This window comes from Anabrus simplex, chromosome 4, assembly GCF_040414725.1.
Source record: "Anabrus simplex isolate iqAnaSimp1 chromosome 4, ASM4041472v1, whole genome shotgun sequence".
Lineage (NCBI taxonomy): Eukaryota > Metazoa > Arthropoda > Insecta > Orthoptera > Tettigoniidae > Anabrus > Anabrus simplex.
Genome location: NC_090268.1, coordinates 148,505,687 through 148,526,465, shown reverse-complemented (window position 1 = coordinate 148,526,465; position 20,779 = coordinate 148,505,687). Strand labels below are relative to the sequence as shown.

General features: G+C 41.5%; 1 protein-coding gene across 6 annotated transcripts in view; it reads left to right on the top strand.

Moving 5' to 3' along the window:
- by (blistery) overlaps positions 1 to 20,779 on the top strand; it is a 1,249,231-nt gene that overhangs the window by 162,393 nt on the left and 1,066,059 nt on the right. For 2 of the 6 annotated variants that reach the window (XM_067145279.2, XM_067145278.2), the window contains exon 1: positions 6,543 to 6,695. The exons of 3 other annotated variants lie outside the window; for them this stretch is intronic. In XM_067145279.2, the coding sequence (XP_067001380.2) occupies positions 6,678 to 6,695 (18 nt within the window). In that variant the 5' untranslated portion in view covers positions 6,543 to 6,677. Of the gene's footprint in view, positions 1 to 6,542; positions 6,696 to 20,779 lie in introns of those variants that run through there. One more of the 6 variants, XM_067145281.2, reaches the window with a different exon arrangement.

Here is a 20,779-nt window from a genome sequence, read left to right as displayed (position 1 = left end):
AGGTGTCACCTGAAGAGACATAATAGGTAAATGAGGATTTATTAGTTTCCCGTTGCTTTCCTCGCTGAGCCAGAAGTTGCTATTACATATCAGTTTACCAAGCCCACTCAAATGCACGCACCAACTGCTCTATGAGCGACATTTTCACACCATTAATAACGGGGACTGGCGAAATAAGGAATGGCATTACTAGCATCTCTCACAACTCAGTCACTTTCATATTGTCAAAGCCAAGAATGAGACTGAGAGAGGTCAGTGAAAGTAACAGATTTTCATCTAGCTCATAAGAAGACGTAGTGCACTGTAAACACTAGGTCTCGCCGGCAAAGCCATAAATTACGCATATGAACTCAGAAATATGTTCGCCCCTATCAATGACAGGAGTTTTAACAACTTGCCGTGGAACGAAATCATATTGTCTGGATGAAGAAAATAACTCTTGAATTTCCCACTTTTCAAAACTGATGAAACAGATTTCCGTTAACATTTGTTATCGGACAATTTGCTAAAGTCATTTCCAGCGATTGTTCGGGAGTTAGCAGCTAAGCCGCAAAGCTCTGAACTAGAGAGGTGTTTCAAGTGCAGGCTTTTTTTTTTTTTGCTTTAAGTCGCACTGACACAGATAGGTCTTATGATTACGATGGGACAGGAAAGGCCTAGGAATGAGAAGGAAGTGACCGTGGCCTTAATTAAGGTACAGCCCCAGCATTTGCCTTGTGTGAAAATGGTAATTCACGGAAAACCATCTTCAGGGCTGCCGACAGTGAGGTTCGAACCCACTATCTCCCGGATGCGAGCTCACAGCTGCGCGCCCCTAACCGCACGGCCAACTCGCCCGGTCAAGTGCAGGCGACCATGTGTTCAGTAGATACAGCTTTCAAGCAAGAGCCAAATGAAAATATGTGTCTGGCATGTATACAGTAACAGAATGCATTCTGTGAGGAATACAATAAATAATCCTCTAGTTTCCATTACTTCAAACGCAATGTTACATTCTATGACTCATAAACTCGTGAGTCAGCCAGCTAGCTCTAAAGTGGAACGAATTTATGTGATGTTCAAGTATGTAAATAAGACGGCAAATTATCATCAGTTCATCTCGAAATACTGATGTTACGGAGCGCCATAAGGACTGGAATGAAGAAATAAGGGAACATACTTCAGTTCGCCAGCCTGATATTTTTAATTTCCGGGAAGTGAATTTAATTATGAGAAAAATTGTTGTTCATAATTTAGCACTGATATTATCATTAACAAATTCGATCAGAACTACTCCAGTAAATTTATTTTAACTAAAACCCTATCACTAAGGGACTGAACAAGTTTCGCATGCGGTTAGAGTCACCTGAGTTTGCATTCGGAGGATGGTGGTTCGAATCTCATCGTCGGCAAATGCTAAATGTTAAGGCCACGGACACTTCTTCCTCAGTCGTAACCCTTTCACATTCCATGTATTAGTACGACATTAAACTACTAGCAGTAATAAAAAACTAAATAAGGACTTAAAGTCAAAATATACAGTCGAAACCTTTTGTAGCGACATCGCTTTTAACGACGTATTGGATATAACGGCGAAATCTAACGGTCCCGTCTAAATCCTAAATAAACACTGTATTTAAACAATCGCTTAGTACGACGACGTCGCCTATTACGACATAATAATAATAATAATAATAATAATAATAATAATAATAATAATAATAATAATAATAAAAATTTTTCAAAGATGCTAGTATGTCAGAGGTTTATCTTGAGGAGAGTAGGCCTATTTGAAACGTTTACTTGTTAATGTACCGTAAAAAAACGGCGGTATTTTGATCACATTTTCGGATAAATGTATCGGCTATAATGCCCAATGTTAATTTTTGTTTGTTTCGCATTTGAGGATTGTTGACAACAATGTAACGCTTATGATTGTAGATTGCAAATCAGTCATGTTAAGCATCGCTTTGTAGATATAGTGATGGCAAAACTTTTCAAAATATCGATATTTCGGTTTTTCGATTCATCGGTGTTAAAATATCGATGTCATTGATATATCGGTCTTCAAAATATCGATATATCGCCAATATATCACTTTTTAAAATATAGGTGCTGTTATCCATTATTGTAAGTCTAGTTTTACATTTAACACAATGATTAAAGTATTCATTAGGTTTGACACAGATCAGAAAACAAGCTTAAAACAATGACCAAGTAATATGACTTTTTCACTACAATGACACATTATAAAAACATTAACAGCCGAAAGATGTTATGATACATAGAAAAACAGTGTATACAAGGTGTCTAGTAACGAGCTAATAACTTACGCCGAAAAACCAAATGAAAAAAATTACAAACGTATAATTTTTGTACGAAGTACATCTGATAATTATCAGAGCTCTATAAAATAAAACATTTTCTTCCCAACCTTTACCTCAGCACTGCCCTTTTGTTCGTGAAAAAAACCAGCCTGGATAACGTTTCGCCATTTAATCGGTTTCTCTTTTCAGTGATGGTGTTACTGGCCTTTGAAAACAGTCTCTCTGCTGGGACAGAGGTCGCTATAATGCTCAAGTTTTGCCTACCTAACGTCTAAAGTGTGTACAAGGTTTGCACGATGAATGAGTTGCGGTAGTATCACTGTATTTACCGAAATGAATCGAGATATGAAAATTCAAATTTCGTAACTGTAGCATGGAAATATTGAAAGGGTCTGAAAAAGAATCAAATCGTAGCCAAAAAGTATTAAATTAGACAGAAATATCGATATAATGGGCACAAAATATCGATATCGATAATATATATCAGACCTCAAAATATCGATGTCGATATATCGATATTTCCATATCAAAATATCGATATTTGCGATATATCGATATTTGTTTGCCATCTCTATGTAGATAACGCAAAAGAAAAAAGGAAGTGCTTAATAATGAAAAAAGTCACATATAATATGGCGATTAGAAAATGGGGATACAAATAGGAATTGGGTGTAGGTATCACACTGAACGATTTCTACAATTCGGAAGGACAGAGAGAAAATAAGATTCTTTTCGAAGAAAAATCTTTAAAATTCAAGCGAGCAAGATCATTTCAGCACGAATATATTGAAGATTCCTTACTTAGATGGTTTAAGGAGCAAAGAACAAATAATTTGCCGATCAATGGACCTGTTCTTCAAGCGAAGGCCAGTGAGATTTTTCGCAGTCCTACTCCACAATTACTGTACTGTAATAACATTTACGTTTTTGGAGTTTTAACTTAATTTCATTAATTAACCAAGTAAGTATGCAGCCTAAAACTTACAATTATGACAATTTTAGACAAAAAAAAAACCCTAACCGTTTGTGCGACTATCAGTTACAACGCCTTCGTTTGACGGTCCCTTCGAGGTTGTTATAAACGATTTCTACTGTATTGACATAGAAAATTCAAATAATAATTATATTATGAAAATAAACATAAACACAGCACAAAATTCGACGAAGGCCATAAAGCCCACGAAGGTATGAACCCTCACTAATTTTCATAAACCGAGTTCGATAGCTGCAGTCGCTTGAGTGCGGCCAGTATCCAGTATTCGGAAGATAGTGGGTTCGAGCCCCACTGTCGGCAGCCCTGAAGATGGTTTTCCGTGCTTTCCATTTTCACACCAGGAAAATGCTGGGGTTGTATCTTAAATAAGGCCACGGCCGCTTCCTTCCCACTTCTAGCCCTTTCCTGTCCCATCGTCGCCATAAGACCTATCTGTGTCGGTGCGATGTAAAGCAACTTTAAAAAAAATTCATAACATCAGTGCAATTGCCATACCAAAAAGTTACATGATGTTCAACTGTTTTTCCGACCTCGGCGTCGCGCTAATAATGTCCCTCGTCCTTTGGTGTTGGAGGTGCCACCTTGATAGAACTTGGTTTTCCCCGGAAGATCTCCGGAGTCGAATTGAGGGATGAAGAAACGAATGCAGAGGTGGTCCCCATAAAAGTAAAGATCCTACACATTTAGGTTCAATCTTTCTGCTAAAATGACCAGTGTTCTAAATGACTAAAAATTAAGGTGTTGAGATTTTAAATGAACAAAGGAAGTTTGCATCAACACAATGGAAAAAATGATTCAATAAATTACATTTTAAACCGACAGTTTATTGTATTTTTCAAGAAAATAGTGAGTTGGTAGACAAAAATTTTATACTGGTGCGTCGATTTTACTTTTCGGGAGTAAAAGCAAGGTGAACTCGAGATATATTGTTCATAAGCTGAAGATACAAATATGAATGTGTAACTCATTACGTTATAGTTTTTATCCCATGAACTACTTTTACGGGTTTCAGAGATGCCGAGGTGGCAGAATTTTGTCCTTCGGGGATTCTTCTGTGAGATGGAAAATGTACCTACGTGAGGGCGTATTTGAGTACCTCAAATACTGCCGGACTGAGCCGGGATCGAACCTGCTGGCTGGGCATCAGAAAGCCAGTGTTCTGGCGAAATAATATACATTTTTCTTCATTCATATTGTGTACATTGGTGAATCGCAGTTAGATGAAAGAAAAGAACGAACAAAGATGGAGACGGCAGAGAAAAGAAACAAGGGAAACGTAATTGAAAATACAGAACGAGGATTCAGAAATCGTGAGAGCAATTGTAAACAAGTAGAAACATTCCACTGGAAACAGGTTGCAACAATATCAAGGGATAGCCGTAGTTAAGGAGTTAAAACTGCTAGAAATGAAAAAAAAAAAATGAAATGGCGTGTTGCTTTTAGTGCTGCGAATGTCCGAGGACAAGTTCGGCTCGCCAGATGCAGGTCTTTTGATTTGACGCTTGCAGGCGACCTGCGCGTCGTGATGAGGATGAAATGATGATGAAGACGACACATACACCCAGCCCCCGTGCCATCGAAATTAACCAATTATGGTTAAAATTCCTGAAATTCTCGAGCCTGCCGGGAATCGAACCCGGGACCCCTGTGACCAAGGGTCAGCACGTTAACCATTTAGCTATGGAGCCGCACACTGCTAGACATGAAAACGGGGCATGAAGCCTTCGGTGGATAACGCATTTGGTGATGATATCATGTGAGCTGAATGGAGAAGAATAGGTTCCTTAGGAAAAAATGGGTCAACCTTTGTGGTGTAGTGGTTAGCTTGATTAGCTGCCACCCCCGGAGGCCCGGGTTCGATTCCCGGCTCTGCCACGAGATTTGAAAAGTGGTACGAGGGCTGGAACGGGGTCCACTCAGCCTCGGGAGGTCAACTAAGTAGAGGGGGTGTTCGATTCCCACTTCGGCCACCCTCGAAGTGGTTTTCCGTGGTTTCCCACTTCTCCTCCAGTCAAATGCCTCTTCCTTGTCTATCCCTTCCAATCTCCCTCCCACCACAAGGCCTCTGTTCAGCATAGCAGGTGAGGCCGCCTGGGCGAGGTACTGGTCCTCCTCCCCAGCTGTATCCTCCGACCCAAACTCTCAAGCTCTAAGACACTGCTATTGATGCGGTAGAGGTGGGACCCCTCGCTGAGTCCGAGGGAAAACCGGCCCTGGAGGGTAAACAGACCATGAAAGAAACAAAAAGAAAGAAAGGAATAATTGAAAAAAATGAAATGTCGTATGTCTTTTAGTGCCGGGATATCCCAGAACGGGTTCGGCTCGCCAGGTGCAGGTCTTTCTACTTGACTCCCGTAGGCGACCTGCGCATCATGATGAGTATGAAATGATGATGAAGACAACACATACACCCAGCCCCCGTGCCATTGGAATTAACCACTTAAGGTTAAAATCCCCGACTCGGCCGGGAATCGAACCCAGGACCGTCTGAACCGAAGGCCAGTACGCTGACCGTTCAGCTAACGAGTCGGACAAGGAATAATTGAACTTAATAATAATAATTGTTTAATTATATTTGTTTTTAATAGGCGCGAAGAATTTGTTCCTTCCCGTGCCGAGAGCCTCGTTTGAACTAGGTCAAATATTACAGACCTCAACCAGGTTCGAACTCTCTTAGGAAGAAAACGGCGATGATTAATAGATTGTGCTACTGACGTCGACAGAAGCGGAGCTACTTGCAAACAGAAGGTGACGAGCGCTCTTGGTCTATTTACAGAGGTTTCCTAACTGAATATTAAATGGCAAGCCAGCCATTTATTTATTTATCTCATTCGCTATATATCTAACTAGTTCGACGGACAATTAGTGGAGCAGAGCAAGAAAGAATGAAATGATTTTGTACGATACTTCTTCCGCAACATCAAAACTCTGAATAATTCATTTGTATGCTAAGCGAGCATGTCTGACCTCGATTGCAAATACATTGATTGTCATTCACAGTGAGAGCGGATATTAGTTAGCAATAATAGTTTCATGTACGGTATGGTGTCGTGTTGCATCTGCTTGTGTTTATTACGCTACTACTAAGTCATGTGGAGTTCTTGCTGCATTAGAAACTAACTCGCGAAAGAAGGCAAGGCAGCGAGCGAACGTAAATGTAGTTATACGTAATGCGGATAGATGTCGGTAGCGCCGAGTTTTGCCTCTCCGTGTTGTAGGGCGGCGAGGCCTTTTATGGGAGGTTGTGCTCAGTTGATAAGGTTCGTGGGCCGCGAACGAACGGTCTAGGGAATATGCTGCCAGGTGGCTTCGTGTTTTTACGTGTGTTGTGTGTTTGAAATGTTACAGTGGTGACGTGACCAAGTCGCAGACGAAGGATGCATTCCGCGGCTCAGGTAGGTCGAGCTGTCAATGTCTGTCTGTCCTTTTTAACAGTACAGGTCTCAGACACGTGACCTAAACAATAGTAAAACAGATGTTACGGCATTTGATTCCATTCACTTGGCATGATAGCAACTTCTCATATTGTTACATTACATTCGCTAGGACGGTGTTTAAGAAAATGATGATGGTGTTTGCATATTTGCTAGTCGAATGTCATCTTATAGAGAAGCAAGACATTTGTTTACAATTGAAGTTATTCAAGTTCTTAATCAATTAAAAATAGTACGAGTGCACAAATCATTCCCCCATTGACTTCCAGATTGAATGTAATAATAAAGCACACATACTAAATAAGAAGAGATGTAAACAATATTATTTGCGAAATATATAATGAAAATCTTTTCTACTAATTGAAATAAATCATTTACTCATCATTTATTGTGCATGACAGTTCATTACGGTTCATTTCAGGCATCAAACTGTGTATTACAAATACCAGGTAAAAATTACCATTACAACAGATAAATTTATATTGAAAACGAGACATGTAAAACACAATTTCACAAATATTTATGAGTTAGCTCGTGTAGTACCTCGTTCTAAATTTAATATTTAATGTTATTAACTGACCAGATAATTTGCTTACAAATAAGCTCGGTAGGCTAATATTTTTCCAGCTTTAGATGTAATTATCAAAATATACAGAACACTGATTCGCATACAAAAAATCACATCTGTCTTTTCCCTGACATAAGTAGTGTTGACTATGTATTATTTGTACTGTTATTTCATAATACTTCTTTTTTAAAGAACAAATAAGTTCCTTCTGAATGTATGACCTCATGGGTCATTATTTGTTTTGACTTTGTAAGTGGGTTGATGTCATTCACTTATTTACCTTCGGCACCATGTGGTATTTTGGCGCCGTGTTTGCCGAGAAAGTTTATTATGATAACAATCAATAAATCGCCTGAACTGGAGTTTGAAGGTTTATTTGTACATATACTAATAATTCAAGGAACAAGAGTGCTTGCATTCATCCACTGTGTTGTCTCTACAATCTTAATGAATAAATAGCTCTTTATCCGTTAATGAGAATATTAATGCAAAAGTGTGTACTTAAAAGTCTTATTTATTCCGCTGTGGTCAGTGACTGAAAACTCATCATGGTAGCTTCAGAGTAATGTGGCTGCTTTTTATTATGAAATCCTATTTCATTTATCACGGAGGTGTAACCGTTACGACCATCTATATGATTTACCATTACAGACTGCTGTTAGGGTGGTTTACATTCGCTTATCGCCTCTCCCCACGGACTTCTTTTCCTGACATAGGGTTTATTTAGGGTAGCTTCGTGAGGGCAGTAAAAGAGCTGTCTGATATCTATAATACCGAGCTCGATAGCTGCAGTCGCTTAAGTGCGACCAGTATCAGTATTTGGGAGATAGTGGGTTCGAACCCCACTGTCGGCTGCCCTGAAGATGGTTGTCCGTGGTTTCCCATTTTCACACCAGAACTGTACCTTAATTAAGGCCATGGCCGCTTCCTTCCTATTCCTAGCCCTTTCCTGTCCCATCGTCGCGATAAGACCTATCTCTGTCGGTGCGACATAAAGCCAATAGCAGAAATCTATAATAATCGTCATTTGGCGAAATATGGGATGCGTCGAAATGACTGTATGGCACTCAGTTTTATTATTGAGAAGGCCGTCACTAATATTGCCAAGTATTGTCCATTGCGTCCGCCTCTGTGGTGTAGTGGTTAGCGTGATTACCTGCCACCCCCGGAGGCCCGGGTTCGATTCCCGGCTCTGCCACGAAATTTGATAAGTGGTATGAGGGCTGGAACGGGGTCCACTCAGCCATCCTGGAAGTGGTTTTCCGTGGTTTCCCACTTCTCCTCCAGGCGAATGCCGGGATGGTACCTAACTTAAGGCCACGGCCGCTTCCTTCCCTCTTCCTTGCCTATCCCTTCCAATCTTCCCATCCCTCCACAAGGCCCCTGTTCAGCATAGCAGGTGAGGCCGCCTGGGCGAGGTACTGGTCCTCCTCCCCAGCTGTATCCTCCGACCCAAACTCTCAAGCTCTAAGACACTGCTATTGATGCGGTAGAGGTGGGACCCCTCGCTGAGTCCGAGGGAAAAGCCGACCCTGGAGGGTAAACAGATGATGATGATGATGATGATGATGATTGTCCATTGCCACAAGATTATTATTTACAGTATTTGTTAGATAGTGGTGACATTGATTGTTGTTTATGGGTGTGGGGGGTAGCAAGATCATGAACACCTAGTAACAATAATTAAAAAACGAAGAGGATTCATTCAGATCATCGAAGTTGCCGTTAGAAGAAGGCAATGATAGTCGGGAAAATGGATGACACTTAAGGCATCACAAACTAATACCGTACGTATCGGAAAAACAAGGGTTAGAACCTTTAATATAAATGTGGAAGCAACGACAGACTCAGTCGTGGCCACGTGATCGCTGCATTGCAAGGACATTCGTTTATCAATAAATAAGATCTGAACTCGGTTTCAAAGTCGATCAAACCGGTCAGATTCCTCGAACTTGACCTACCTTCTACTTGTCTGAAACGGATTTGGACGAGCTTCTATTGTTTTAGTAAGTTGCTTTTCGAACTTCACAGGCGCTTCCTTGCAAAGTCCCGCCAGGAATCGGCCCACAATGTATATTAACACAGTGGCCTTTGGAATCTTGATAAGAAGATTATCGTGTAGCATGTATCTTCTTATCTTAAAATATATATACCTATAGCCTTTCTTCCTTTTATCTGTAACATCATACTTAAACAATTGCTTTTTCTTTTTATATTACTGTTTTGCCCCGGAGAGCTTTATTCAAATTATGATGAATTCATGTTTTAAGACTGTCCTCACAATTCGCTTATTATTATTATTATTATTATTATTATTATTATTATTATTATTATTATTATTATTATTATTATTATTATTATTTCTAATGGAAAGTCTTAAGTGAACCGTATTAAATTCATTTAAAGGACTTTCTTTTCTTTCTTAATCCGTTACCCTCCAGGGTTGCTTTTTCCCTTGGAATCAACGAGGGATCCCACCTCTACCACCTCAAGGGCAGTGTCTTGGAGCGTGAGACTTTGGGTCGGGGGATACAACTGGGAGAAGGACCAGAAACTCGCCCAGGTGGCTTCACCTGCTATGATGATCAGGGGCCTTGTGAGGGGATGGGAAGATTGGATAAGATAGATAAGGAAGAGGGAAGGAGGCGGCCTTAATTGAGGTATCATCCCGGCATTTGCCTGGAGGAGAAGTGGGAAACCACGAAACACCACTTTGAGGATGGCTGAGGTGGGAATCAAACCCTCCTCTACTAAGTTGACCTCCCGAGGCTGAGTGGACGCCGTTGCAGCCCTCGTAGCGCCCTTCAAATTTCGTGGCAGAGCCGGGAATCAAACCCGGGCCTCCGGGGATGGCAACTAATCACACTAACCACTACATTGCCCAGTTTTTAGGAAAAGTATTAATACTAAATGGTATTACTCTAGTTACTACACATGTAGTAATCTTATTGCCCATTTGATACCAAGATAACAGGTTCGTTGTCAGGCGAGGTCGGTGGAATTCGCGCTTAAATGTGATAAATTCGTGTCGTTTTAACCCGGTACTTTAATGCGGAAAAAGCTCTTAGCAATTGAACGCACGTTCAACAAATAAATAGATCAGTATAATGTTAGTTTTGAGATTCGTAAATGAAATACGTAAATTTCACAAGAATAAAACCGTCAAATAAGCTAGGTTACGCTCCGAGCACGCGTCACGCCTAACATAACCTAGCCTACTCTGTATGTTTGAAATGAAGTGCTGTGTTGGTATATTTCCGCGCACCGCTTTGGTTCCGGAGAGCGAACTTTCGTTTGTTTCAGGGTCGGACCTTGACATTCTGATCGGCATCTCCCGGTAACTGTGCTAGTGGATAAGAAAGGTTCTTTTTTCTTCTCTTATTGTCTTAAAACCACAGTCATGAAACTTGTTCGCATCCTAATCTTAATGCATCCTTTCGAAGTGATGTTGCAGATTCATCACTGGAATGAATCACGCCTAGGCACATGCTCCCTTATTTTTTTTGTTTGTGTATCAAGGTTCCATTCGGACAGGTGGTTTTCAAATGTCTTAATATTTAAAGCGTATAATGTGATGAAAGTTGTCAACCTCCTTGGTTGAACGGTCAGCGTTGAAGCCTTCTGTTCAGAGGGTCCTCGATTTCCGGCCGGGTCGGGGATTTTTAATCGGTTACGTGCCAGATGCGACCGTGCCGGATGCGACCCGGCCATTATCGTGCCAATAGCGACCGAGCGGATATGCATCGTGCCGCATGCGACCCATCAATCACTTACAACTTATCTGCATTAAGGGCTGTCACCAAGTGGCAGATTGTTTATCAGTAGCTAACCTGGTCTTTTCTAAAATAAAGGTCTGACACCGTTGTTAGCAGGTTCGAGTGCCGTTGGACGAAAGAAAAATATAATAATGTTGCTGGATTTACGTCCCAGTAACTACTTTTATGGCTTAAGGAGACGCCGAGGTGCCAGAGTTTAGTCCCGCAGGACTTATTTAACGTGCCAGTAAATCCATCGACACAAAGCTGACGTATTTGAGCACATTCAAATACCACCAGACTGAGCCAGTATCGAACCTGCCAAGTTGGAATCGGAAGACCAGCATCTCAACCGTCTGAGCCGTAGAGCCACTTAGCCAGGATGAAAAAAAAAAATCACCATCATAATGTAGGCCGGCAGGGTAGGAAAGTTGGTGTATACAATCTGTAATCACTAGATTGCGTACCAAAAGCCTGGATTGAAATCCAAACCTCTTCGCAGTGTTCAAGTGAAGTGAGAGAATATGATGCTGTTGATGGTGATTCGGCCGTCGGATGGGGACGTAAAGCATTGAGCAGACCCCTTGGTATTATTCGAAAGGAGTAGGCTACGTGCCGACACCGGGTTTCATCTTTCGCTACCTCATTATCATAATCTCACATCCAGACGCGCAGGCCTCCCATGTGCGTCAGGTATAAAGACCCGCACCAGGCAAGCCGAACACGTCCTCGGACACTCCCGGCACTAATAGGACACGATAAGTAAGTAGGCCTAAGTCGTAAATAATTTCAGAGAATTAGGATCCTTTTTTTTTTTTGCTAGTGGTATTACGTCGCATCGACACAGACAGGTCTTAAGGCGAGGATGGGATAGGAAAGGGCTAGGAGCGGGAAGGAAGCGGCCGTGGCCTTAATTAAGGTACAGCCCCAGCATTTGCCTGATGTGAAAATGGGAAACCACGGAAAACCATCTTCAGGGCTGCCGACAGTGGGATTCGAACCCACTATCTCCCGGATGGAAGCTCACAGCCGCGCGCCTCTAACCACATGGCCAACTCGCCCAGTGGGAAAAAACGTAAACGCACCACTATATTTCGTGTTGTAAAACGAGTTTCCCCCAGAAGTGTTATGTAAAGTAGGGGCAGTAGCTGCTTATAAGGTTTTTTAAATTACATTGCATTTCGTTTAGCTTACCTTATCTTGGGTGATGACACAACTTATCAAATGACAATTTGCTTGTCAACGCCGGTCGCATCCTGTCAACGCCGGTCGCATCCGGCACGGTTACAGATTATGCGGTCGCTAGTGGCACGGGTCGCATGCGGCACGGTCGCATCTGGCACGCCACCTTTTAATCGCTTCTGATTAATTTTTCCGGCTTAGGGACTGGGAGTTTGTTTGTTCCAACACTATTCTCTTCATATTCAGGTAACACAACACACTACCAACCACCGAAAAAAACCACAACAATTATTATTAGAGCTAGGAATTTTGGATGCAAAATTTTGGTTAAAAACGTGCAAAAAGGTGCTTTACTTTTGTCGAAAAGGGTGCAAGGAAAGGTACAGATTTTAAATGTATATATTCATACAAAAAATGGCATTCATACCAATAAGGACAATGGCAGACACCGCACACAGTCAAAGCGTATTCTGAACAGTCATCTGCGTAATAATAACAAGGCCGGCAGATAAACAGCTGATGAAGGACGGCAAGCTAATAGTTGAACAGTCACCAGGTTCGTACTTAGGTTCCCGATTAGTGCAATATAGGGAGCCTGAGGAACTACATAGAACCAAACTTTACAGACGAAATGTTCGGCTTTTCTTGTTTTATTTCTTTGCGAACAAAATGCGGCAAAGGAGAGAAAAAATGTATTAAAAAGTAGAAAAGAGTGCTGACATTAAGAAAAGGTGCAAAAAAAGGTGCTGCATCGAGAAAATTTGCAAAAAGGTGCAACTAAAACACGGTTAGGGGTGTTCATGTTATCTTGGCAAGAAAAGCAAATCTGGGAATTTTAATAGCGAAGGAGAATTAAGGTGCAGCACCTAAAATTCTTAGCTCTAGTGATTACATCCCTCCACATAGGGATGACGTCATGAAGGGCATCCGGCCGTAAAACAGGGCCAAATCCACATGTGCGACACACTTCGCACGCACGACCCCGCAGGCGTTGGAGAAGTGGTAGAAGGTGAAGAAGATGATGATATGTGATAGGCCTATATTGGAATATGTATGAATATGGCTTACCGTGGTTTTCTATTTTCATACCAGGTAAATGCTGAAACTCTACCTATATTAACACCACCTGCCAAAGACAAGGAAGGTTCGTGAAGGATGTGAAAATGATGGGTACTCCAGGCCTCACAAACCAAATACCAGTGGGTTGGAAGAATTGACCAAGGGATGTCGGATAGTGAAGATGAAATTGAGGTCAGTACGAGAGGAAGCAATGCCAGAGTCAGCTAGGAGCCCCGTGGTTGCCAATCCATACTCATAAGTTACAATCCCCTGGGGTTATCGATTTTACTCACCTCTTACTACCGGCAAGAAAATGGAAATCCACAGCCTGTTTCCAGTCTTTCGACCGGATCAGGAATGGAATGAATGAAGCCCCCATCTAGCGGCGAGGATTGGAAAAATGTGCCGGCTGCCGAAGCCTGTCGCACTCCTCCGGGGCAATGATAAATGACTGATAGATGAAATGAAATGTTAATGGAGAGTGTTACTGGAATGATATATGACGGGGAAAACCAGAGTACCCGGAGAAAAACCTGTCCTGCCTCCGCTTTGTCCAGCACAAATCTCACATGGAGTGACCGGGATTTGAACCACGGTATCCAGCACTACCAGCAAGGAATGTGTTCTAACACCACCACCACCACCACCACCACCACCACCACCCACAGGGGAAGAAAATTATGTAAAAGAAGGGTGACATCGAAATACTTGGACCTATACTCAGTCTACTCAGTGAACAACCAAAACAACGTAACACCACCTGTTCACATTCACATTGAAAAGGACCATTTCTCAGGACAAAACACCAACATTCCAACGTCCCATAAAACCGTCATTACATAATCATTTATCATCAATGATTTAGGAAGATTCGAGCGTCAGTCTAGCAACGCATTTTTTCGTGTTTAAAAAAAAATTATTTGGCTTTAGCTCAGTGTTAGACCAAACAGCCATCTGGATATTACTGCGTGCTGGTTCGAAAATTCTTTGGTTAGCGATGTAAACGTGACGTCAAAGAAATTAGGACGGTAATATTGAGCAGTAAACTAGAGAATGTGAACTGTATCTTATCAGTTCGCATTAAATGGCATTACTTTCTGCTGGTATTCTGTTGTGTCAGGTTTGTGATCCTCACATTACAGTAGGTATATCAGGCCATGTTAACGGAAAAGCATGACGAACCCTCCTCTTGATCGGGTACGAAACAGGCATGTTTTTAAATGATATTGTTGCGTGTGCTCTTATTTGATAGTTTATTGCTTATTTTTTAATTTTGTTAAATTTATAAATATTATAATACTCGGTGGTTGGAAGTTTACTCACAAATCCCCCGCCAGTGTAGTTAATTTGACCACCTGAAACCTCCTTTCGATTTCCTTAGACTTGATCGTGAGGGGAAAGGCGTAGAAGATTCCGGTCCGCCTCTTTGGTGCAGTGGATAGTGTGATTAGCTGACAGCCTGCAGACCAGAGTTCGATTCTCGGCTCTGCCACGAAATTTGTAAAAGTGTTACTAGGACTGGAACGGAGTCCACTTAGCCTCAGCAGATCAGCTGAGTATAGTGGTATCCCGTGGTTTCCCTCTTCTTCTCCAGGCAAATGGCGGGATGGTACCTAATCTAAGGCCACGGCCGCTTCCTTTCCTCTTCCGTAACCTATCTATCCCTTCCACTATTCCCATCCCCTACAAGGCCCCTGTTCAGCATTGCAGGTGAGGCCGCCTGGGCGAGATATTGCTTCTCCTGTCCAGTTGTATCCCCGACGAAATGTATCACGCTCCAGGAGTCTGCTCTTGAGACGGTAGAAGTGGGATCCTTCGCTGAGTCTGGGGAAAACCAACCCTGGTGGGTAAACTGAATGAATAAATAAATAAAAAAATAAGATGCAATGTCATGGCTACGAAACAAATTCAGTACATAACGAAATTTAAAACTTTATGAAAGTTCAAGGTGAATTAATTCAAAAATAAATTGAGTCATCCCTCTCGTAGGATCTACTTAATCAATTCATCATCATCTTCTCCATCTTCGATAGCATGAAATTCAGAGTTATTCAGCTAAGTTGTCCACTTCAAATAACTCTTGAACAGTTAAAGATATTGACATTTTGTTTTCAGTTGCAGTAATACAACAAGTTAGGTGTGATTCAGAGAGCCATCGTCTCTTTTTAAACTACGATATCACGCGATTTTCGCAAATAAATTTGCGCATAATTTATACCAGGCCAATACTCTGAAGGATGTAACAGATTCACGGAGTGGAATGGTTGCCCATGTTAATGCGTTACTGCTATGGAGACAAGCTCCTCATTTGGGAGACGAGTGGGTTCGAGCCCCACCATCAGCCGTCCTGGGAATAATTTTCTGTGGTTTTCACTTTCTGGTAAATGCTGGGATAATTCCTAATCAAAGATCAGAGCCGATTCCTTCCACCTCCGTACCCAATTTCATTCACCTTCATTTATTTAATCTTCCTTATCTCGTCCACCTCCGTAACGTAACGGTTAGCGTTACTAGCTACCGTCCTCTCAGGCCCGAGATCGATTCCCGGTATTGCCAGGGAATTAAGAATAATGGAAGAACTTGTAATGTGGTTAAAATGGTACATGCAGCTCACCGCCAATAGGGAACATGCATGATCTGGGGTTTTAATTAAAAATATGCTAATCTGATTCAAAATTGCATGCAGAATTCAAAAATGTGATCAGAATGTACAAATAATAACTCCAAACATGATAAAAATCTACGAAAATGTCACGTCACGCAAGTACGCGATCTCATTGGCCTGACGTCATCGTACAGGTTGACTGAATTAGCAGACGAAATAACACATAGTGTGCTGTGAGAAGCACGATACACTTCGCGTATTTCTACTTTACGTTAGTGTCTAGTATGGTTAAATTCGAGGTCTATACATTGGATAATAATCTGAGTGGTATATTTTAGACTTAAAATGAATCCTGCGCAGACAGTGAGGCAGAAAACTTATAAATGGTGTAGAGTTCCGATGTGCAATAGCACATCGCATACCATACCAAACAAATTGTTTATAAACATTCGAAAGACGCTAAAACTAGGGAGAAATGGATTTTGGCGAGCTGGAGAAATGCTGGTGATATATCGGAAAAGTCTACAGTTTATTTTTTTGAAGATTTTAACGTAAGATGAATTTGTTTGAATTTTCAAATCACTTTTCCATGTCAGCTGTTCTAGTGGTAAAACTTTAAATTTTAATGTATGATGCTTTATTTAAATGCTTCAATTACATCTTGGAATATGAAAGTAATAAACACCGAGCGAGTTGGCCGTGCGTGTAGAGGCGCGCGGCTGTGAGCTTGCATCCGGGAGATAGTAGGTTCGAATCCCACTATCGGCAGCCCTGAAGATGGTTTTCCGTGGTTTTCCATTTTCACGCCAAGCAAATGCTGGGGCTGTACCTTAATTAAGGCCACGGCCGCTTCCTTCCAACTCATAGGCCTTTCCTATCCCATCGTCGCCATAAGACCTATCTGTGTCGGTGCGACGTAAAGCCCGTAGCAAAAAAAAAAAAAAAAGTAATAAACAGTGCATTAAATAATGCTGATTATTAAAGTATTCTCCAAACCTAACCTATGTTTTGTGTGATCCATGTCAAGATAATAAATCAAAGGGGTTATGAACCATTTTGACAGCTCTAATTCTACCAATATATCTTGGCATGGGACAGTTATGTATGTCTTTATTGAAGAGCTTAATTGGTAAAGAAATTTAGTCTATATCTAAATAGGCTACTCTATAATGTAACAAAGAATAGGCGTGTACACCATGAAAGGAAACAACGTGAATTTAACAAATGTATAACTCTACACAAAACCAATGCTTGTCTGTTGGGGTCTTATAAGTTAACAATGCTCAATTATAATAATTATCATAATATTAATGAAATAAATAACATAATTGCACACAGGTGAAAATAGTGACGTAGGTGTTTAAAATATTATCCAACTTAGCCTAAGTTTTAGGTTATACAAGCCAAGTCAATAAACCGAAGGGTAAAAATACCGCGCGAGTTGGCCGTGCGGTTAGGAGCGCGCAGCTGTGAGGTCGCATCCGGGAGATAGTGGGTTTTGAACCCCACTGCCGGCAGCCCTGAAGATGGTTTTCCGTGGTTTCCCATTTTCACACCAGGCAAATGCTGAGGCTGTACCTAAGGCCACGGCCGCTTTGTTCCCATTCCTAGGCCTTTCCTGTCCCATCGTTGCCATAAAACCTATATGTGACGGTGTGACGTAAAGCAAACAGAAAAAAAAAAGTAAAAGTCACAGCACCCAAAGTCATTCCTGTATTGAGCGACTAAAATGTCACCAGGACACTTTTATTTCCTGATATGCTCAGCTTGTTAAAAGCCAAATGTAATTAATGTTACTGGCTTCACGCCCCGCTAACTACTTCTACGATTTTCGGAGACGCCGATGTGCAGTAATTTAGTCCTGCAGGAGTTATTTTACGTGCCAGTGAATCTACCGACACGAGGCTGACGTATTTGAGCACCTTCAACTACCACCGGACTGAACCAGGATCGAACCTGCCAAGTTGGGGTCAGAAGGCCAGCACCTCAACAGTCTGAACCACTCAGCCCGACTTGTGAAAACTAGATGAAGTCATATTTATCTTTATCATGTTTAACTTTTTCCCTCCACAAAGATATTTAATTCTCTTTCATGGGCCCCGGAAGTGGGTAGGCCAGTTGTCCCAACCATAAATAGATATTTTTTTGGGAATGATAGATTATAGCCCTATAGTACTATGATCTTTCTTTCTTTCCTTCTTTCTTTCTGTTTAATCAGTTTATCCTTCAGGGTTGGTTTTCTCTCGGACTCAGCGAGGGATTTCACCCCTACCGCTTCAAGGGCAATGTCCTGGAACGTGAGACTTTGGGTATGGTGATGAAACTGGTGAGGAGGGCCATTACCTCGCCCAGGCGGCCTCACCTGTTATGCTCAACAGGGGCCTTGTTGGAGGATGGGAGGATCGGAAGGGATAGACAAGGAAGAGGGAAGGAAACGGCCCTGGCCTTAGGTGCCTGGAGGAGAAGTAGGAAAATACGAAAAACCACTTCGAGGATGGCTGAGGTGGGATTCGAAACCCTTCTACTCAGTTGACCTCCCGAGGCTGAGTAGACCCCGTTCCAGCCCTCGTACTATTTGTTTTCAACTTTCATGGCAGAGCCGGGAATCGAAACCGGGCCTCCGGGAGTGGCACACATTAACCACTACACGACAGAAGCGGACTAGTACTATAATGCTACCTATATGTTTATGTTAGTGCTGAAATCCGATTTCTTACTTTACTAATGCTGAAAGCCCGAAAATGTAATGTTATTCTTTAATAGGGGAATCAGTCTAGAAGGAAATGTTGAAAGTGATGTGATATCTATCCAGGTTCGTTGTTATCCTAATACTATGGGTTACAGTACATTGCACGTATATAAAAGACGCCACTTACAAACTTGCTTGTTATCCGCGAATTTCTGCGGCCACAAAAGTCACTATGTTTCAAGAATGATGACATTTACACATGATAGATTGTCTGATTGTGCTGTTTTGAACCTTTTTTCTGTCATTTTGAAGTTATTCGCGATCATGAATAATAAACAATCGGCTTTTAGCAACGGCTGATGCACAACGGCTGGTAGAGCTCCATGCGGTACTGGATCGTGACGTCACAGCGCGCCGCTTACGTCAGAGGCCGTTTCACTCGCCTTGCGGAAAGGCACTATTAAATATTTTTTTAATGGTAGAAAACAAGGCAACATACCACAATGTAATACGTTTACGTACTATTTCATTGGTGTACTTTTCAAAAAAAAATATTTTTGAAAATGATGCATGTTCCCAATTGGAGTGTGCCTGAGGATTAAACTACCACGAGACGAGGGCACGAGTTGTCTACAGGAGGGACATTCGTCCGTAAGAAAAATGCCATGCAATTTCATCTCGCTTCATCCCCGACCCCGTATCAGGAAACTGTCATGTGACAGATTCCTCTCAGAATGTTTGTAAAATATTTCGTGAAATACCGCCCGATTAGTCAGTTAGACAGTAGTCCTTTGCACCAGCAATGTGGCCACAAAGAAATGCTGACCTAAGGGTACATGGCGCTGTTGCCCCAATTGAATTTTAACAGCTACGATGTGAACTTGCCATCATCTTGATGAAGATTTGTTTATTAGCTATTCCAGTTTAACGACTTGGTATTTAACTTGTAAAGATAATAAATAGATTTACGTACTCGTATGACATTCAGACAGACCTTTTGGTTACTACCTTCTATTAGTCTATGTATATATATTAATTAACTCAAATGTTATTCCCTGTTAGTTATCCAATATCGTCTTGCCAAGTTCTCAGCAGAATCAGGTGCTTGGTAAGCAAATGGAAGGTCAACTTGTAGGTGTGGTGCTAGGGTTGGTGCGAAGCGTGGTACCACGGTCATTGCTAAGTGCGATGCTATATTATGGCCGCTACCTGGGGATGTTGCTATCTATATGAGTACACACCGATACTTTTCTATCGATATTCGATATTTCAGTATCCATAATTTGTTTCAATATTTTTGTGTGGTATCGATGGCATTTCTGTGCTTTACAATTTTCACTTCCTGGTAAATGCTGGGATCAATTCCTGTTCAAAGATCAGATATTACTGATCGAAAAGATCGTTAGAAAAAATTAAGGAATAGTGGTATGAAGCGATCGATCGGAAGAAAATTACAATTAAGAGTAAACTTCGTGAATAGCCTATTACCTTGAAAAAAAGAAAGAAAGAAAGACGCAGTATTTTAAAATAAAAAACGGTCGTGACCAATAATAAGGACACATGTCTGTGTTTTATATGTGTACCTACCGTAGCTACTGTTGGTCTGTTGCACGTTGTAGACATTTTTGACTTTGCATAAATTATTCCTCGCATATAATGTTTCAGCGTTTGTGGTTTCTCGTGAAAGATACTTTCAGGTATGGAAATGCCTCCACCACCTTGTACAGTGTGGATGTACTTGACCAAAACAGACAGTTAAATGCCACAGTGTATTAAATAATGCTCTAAACATTTCACATTCAGTAGAGATACAACACATTTTTGATCATTATTTTACACACAATATTTTGTAAGTTGCTTTACGTCGCACCGGCACAGAGAGATCTTATGGCGACGATGGGACAGGAAAGGGCTAGGAGTGGGAAGGAAGCGGCCGTGGCCTTAATTAAGGCTCCAGCATTTGCCTGGTGTGAAAATGGGAAACCACGGAATACCATCTTCAGGGCTGCCGACAGCCCACTATCTCCCGAACACTGGATACTGGCCGCACTTAAGCGACTGCAGCTATCGAGTTCGAACACAATATTTTGATCGTTATATTTTATTCTCTTAATTACCTTGTTTTTCTTGGAACTGCTGTGATCCCAAATTTAAAGAATTGCAATATAATTTCATATCCTTCTATTG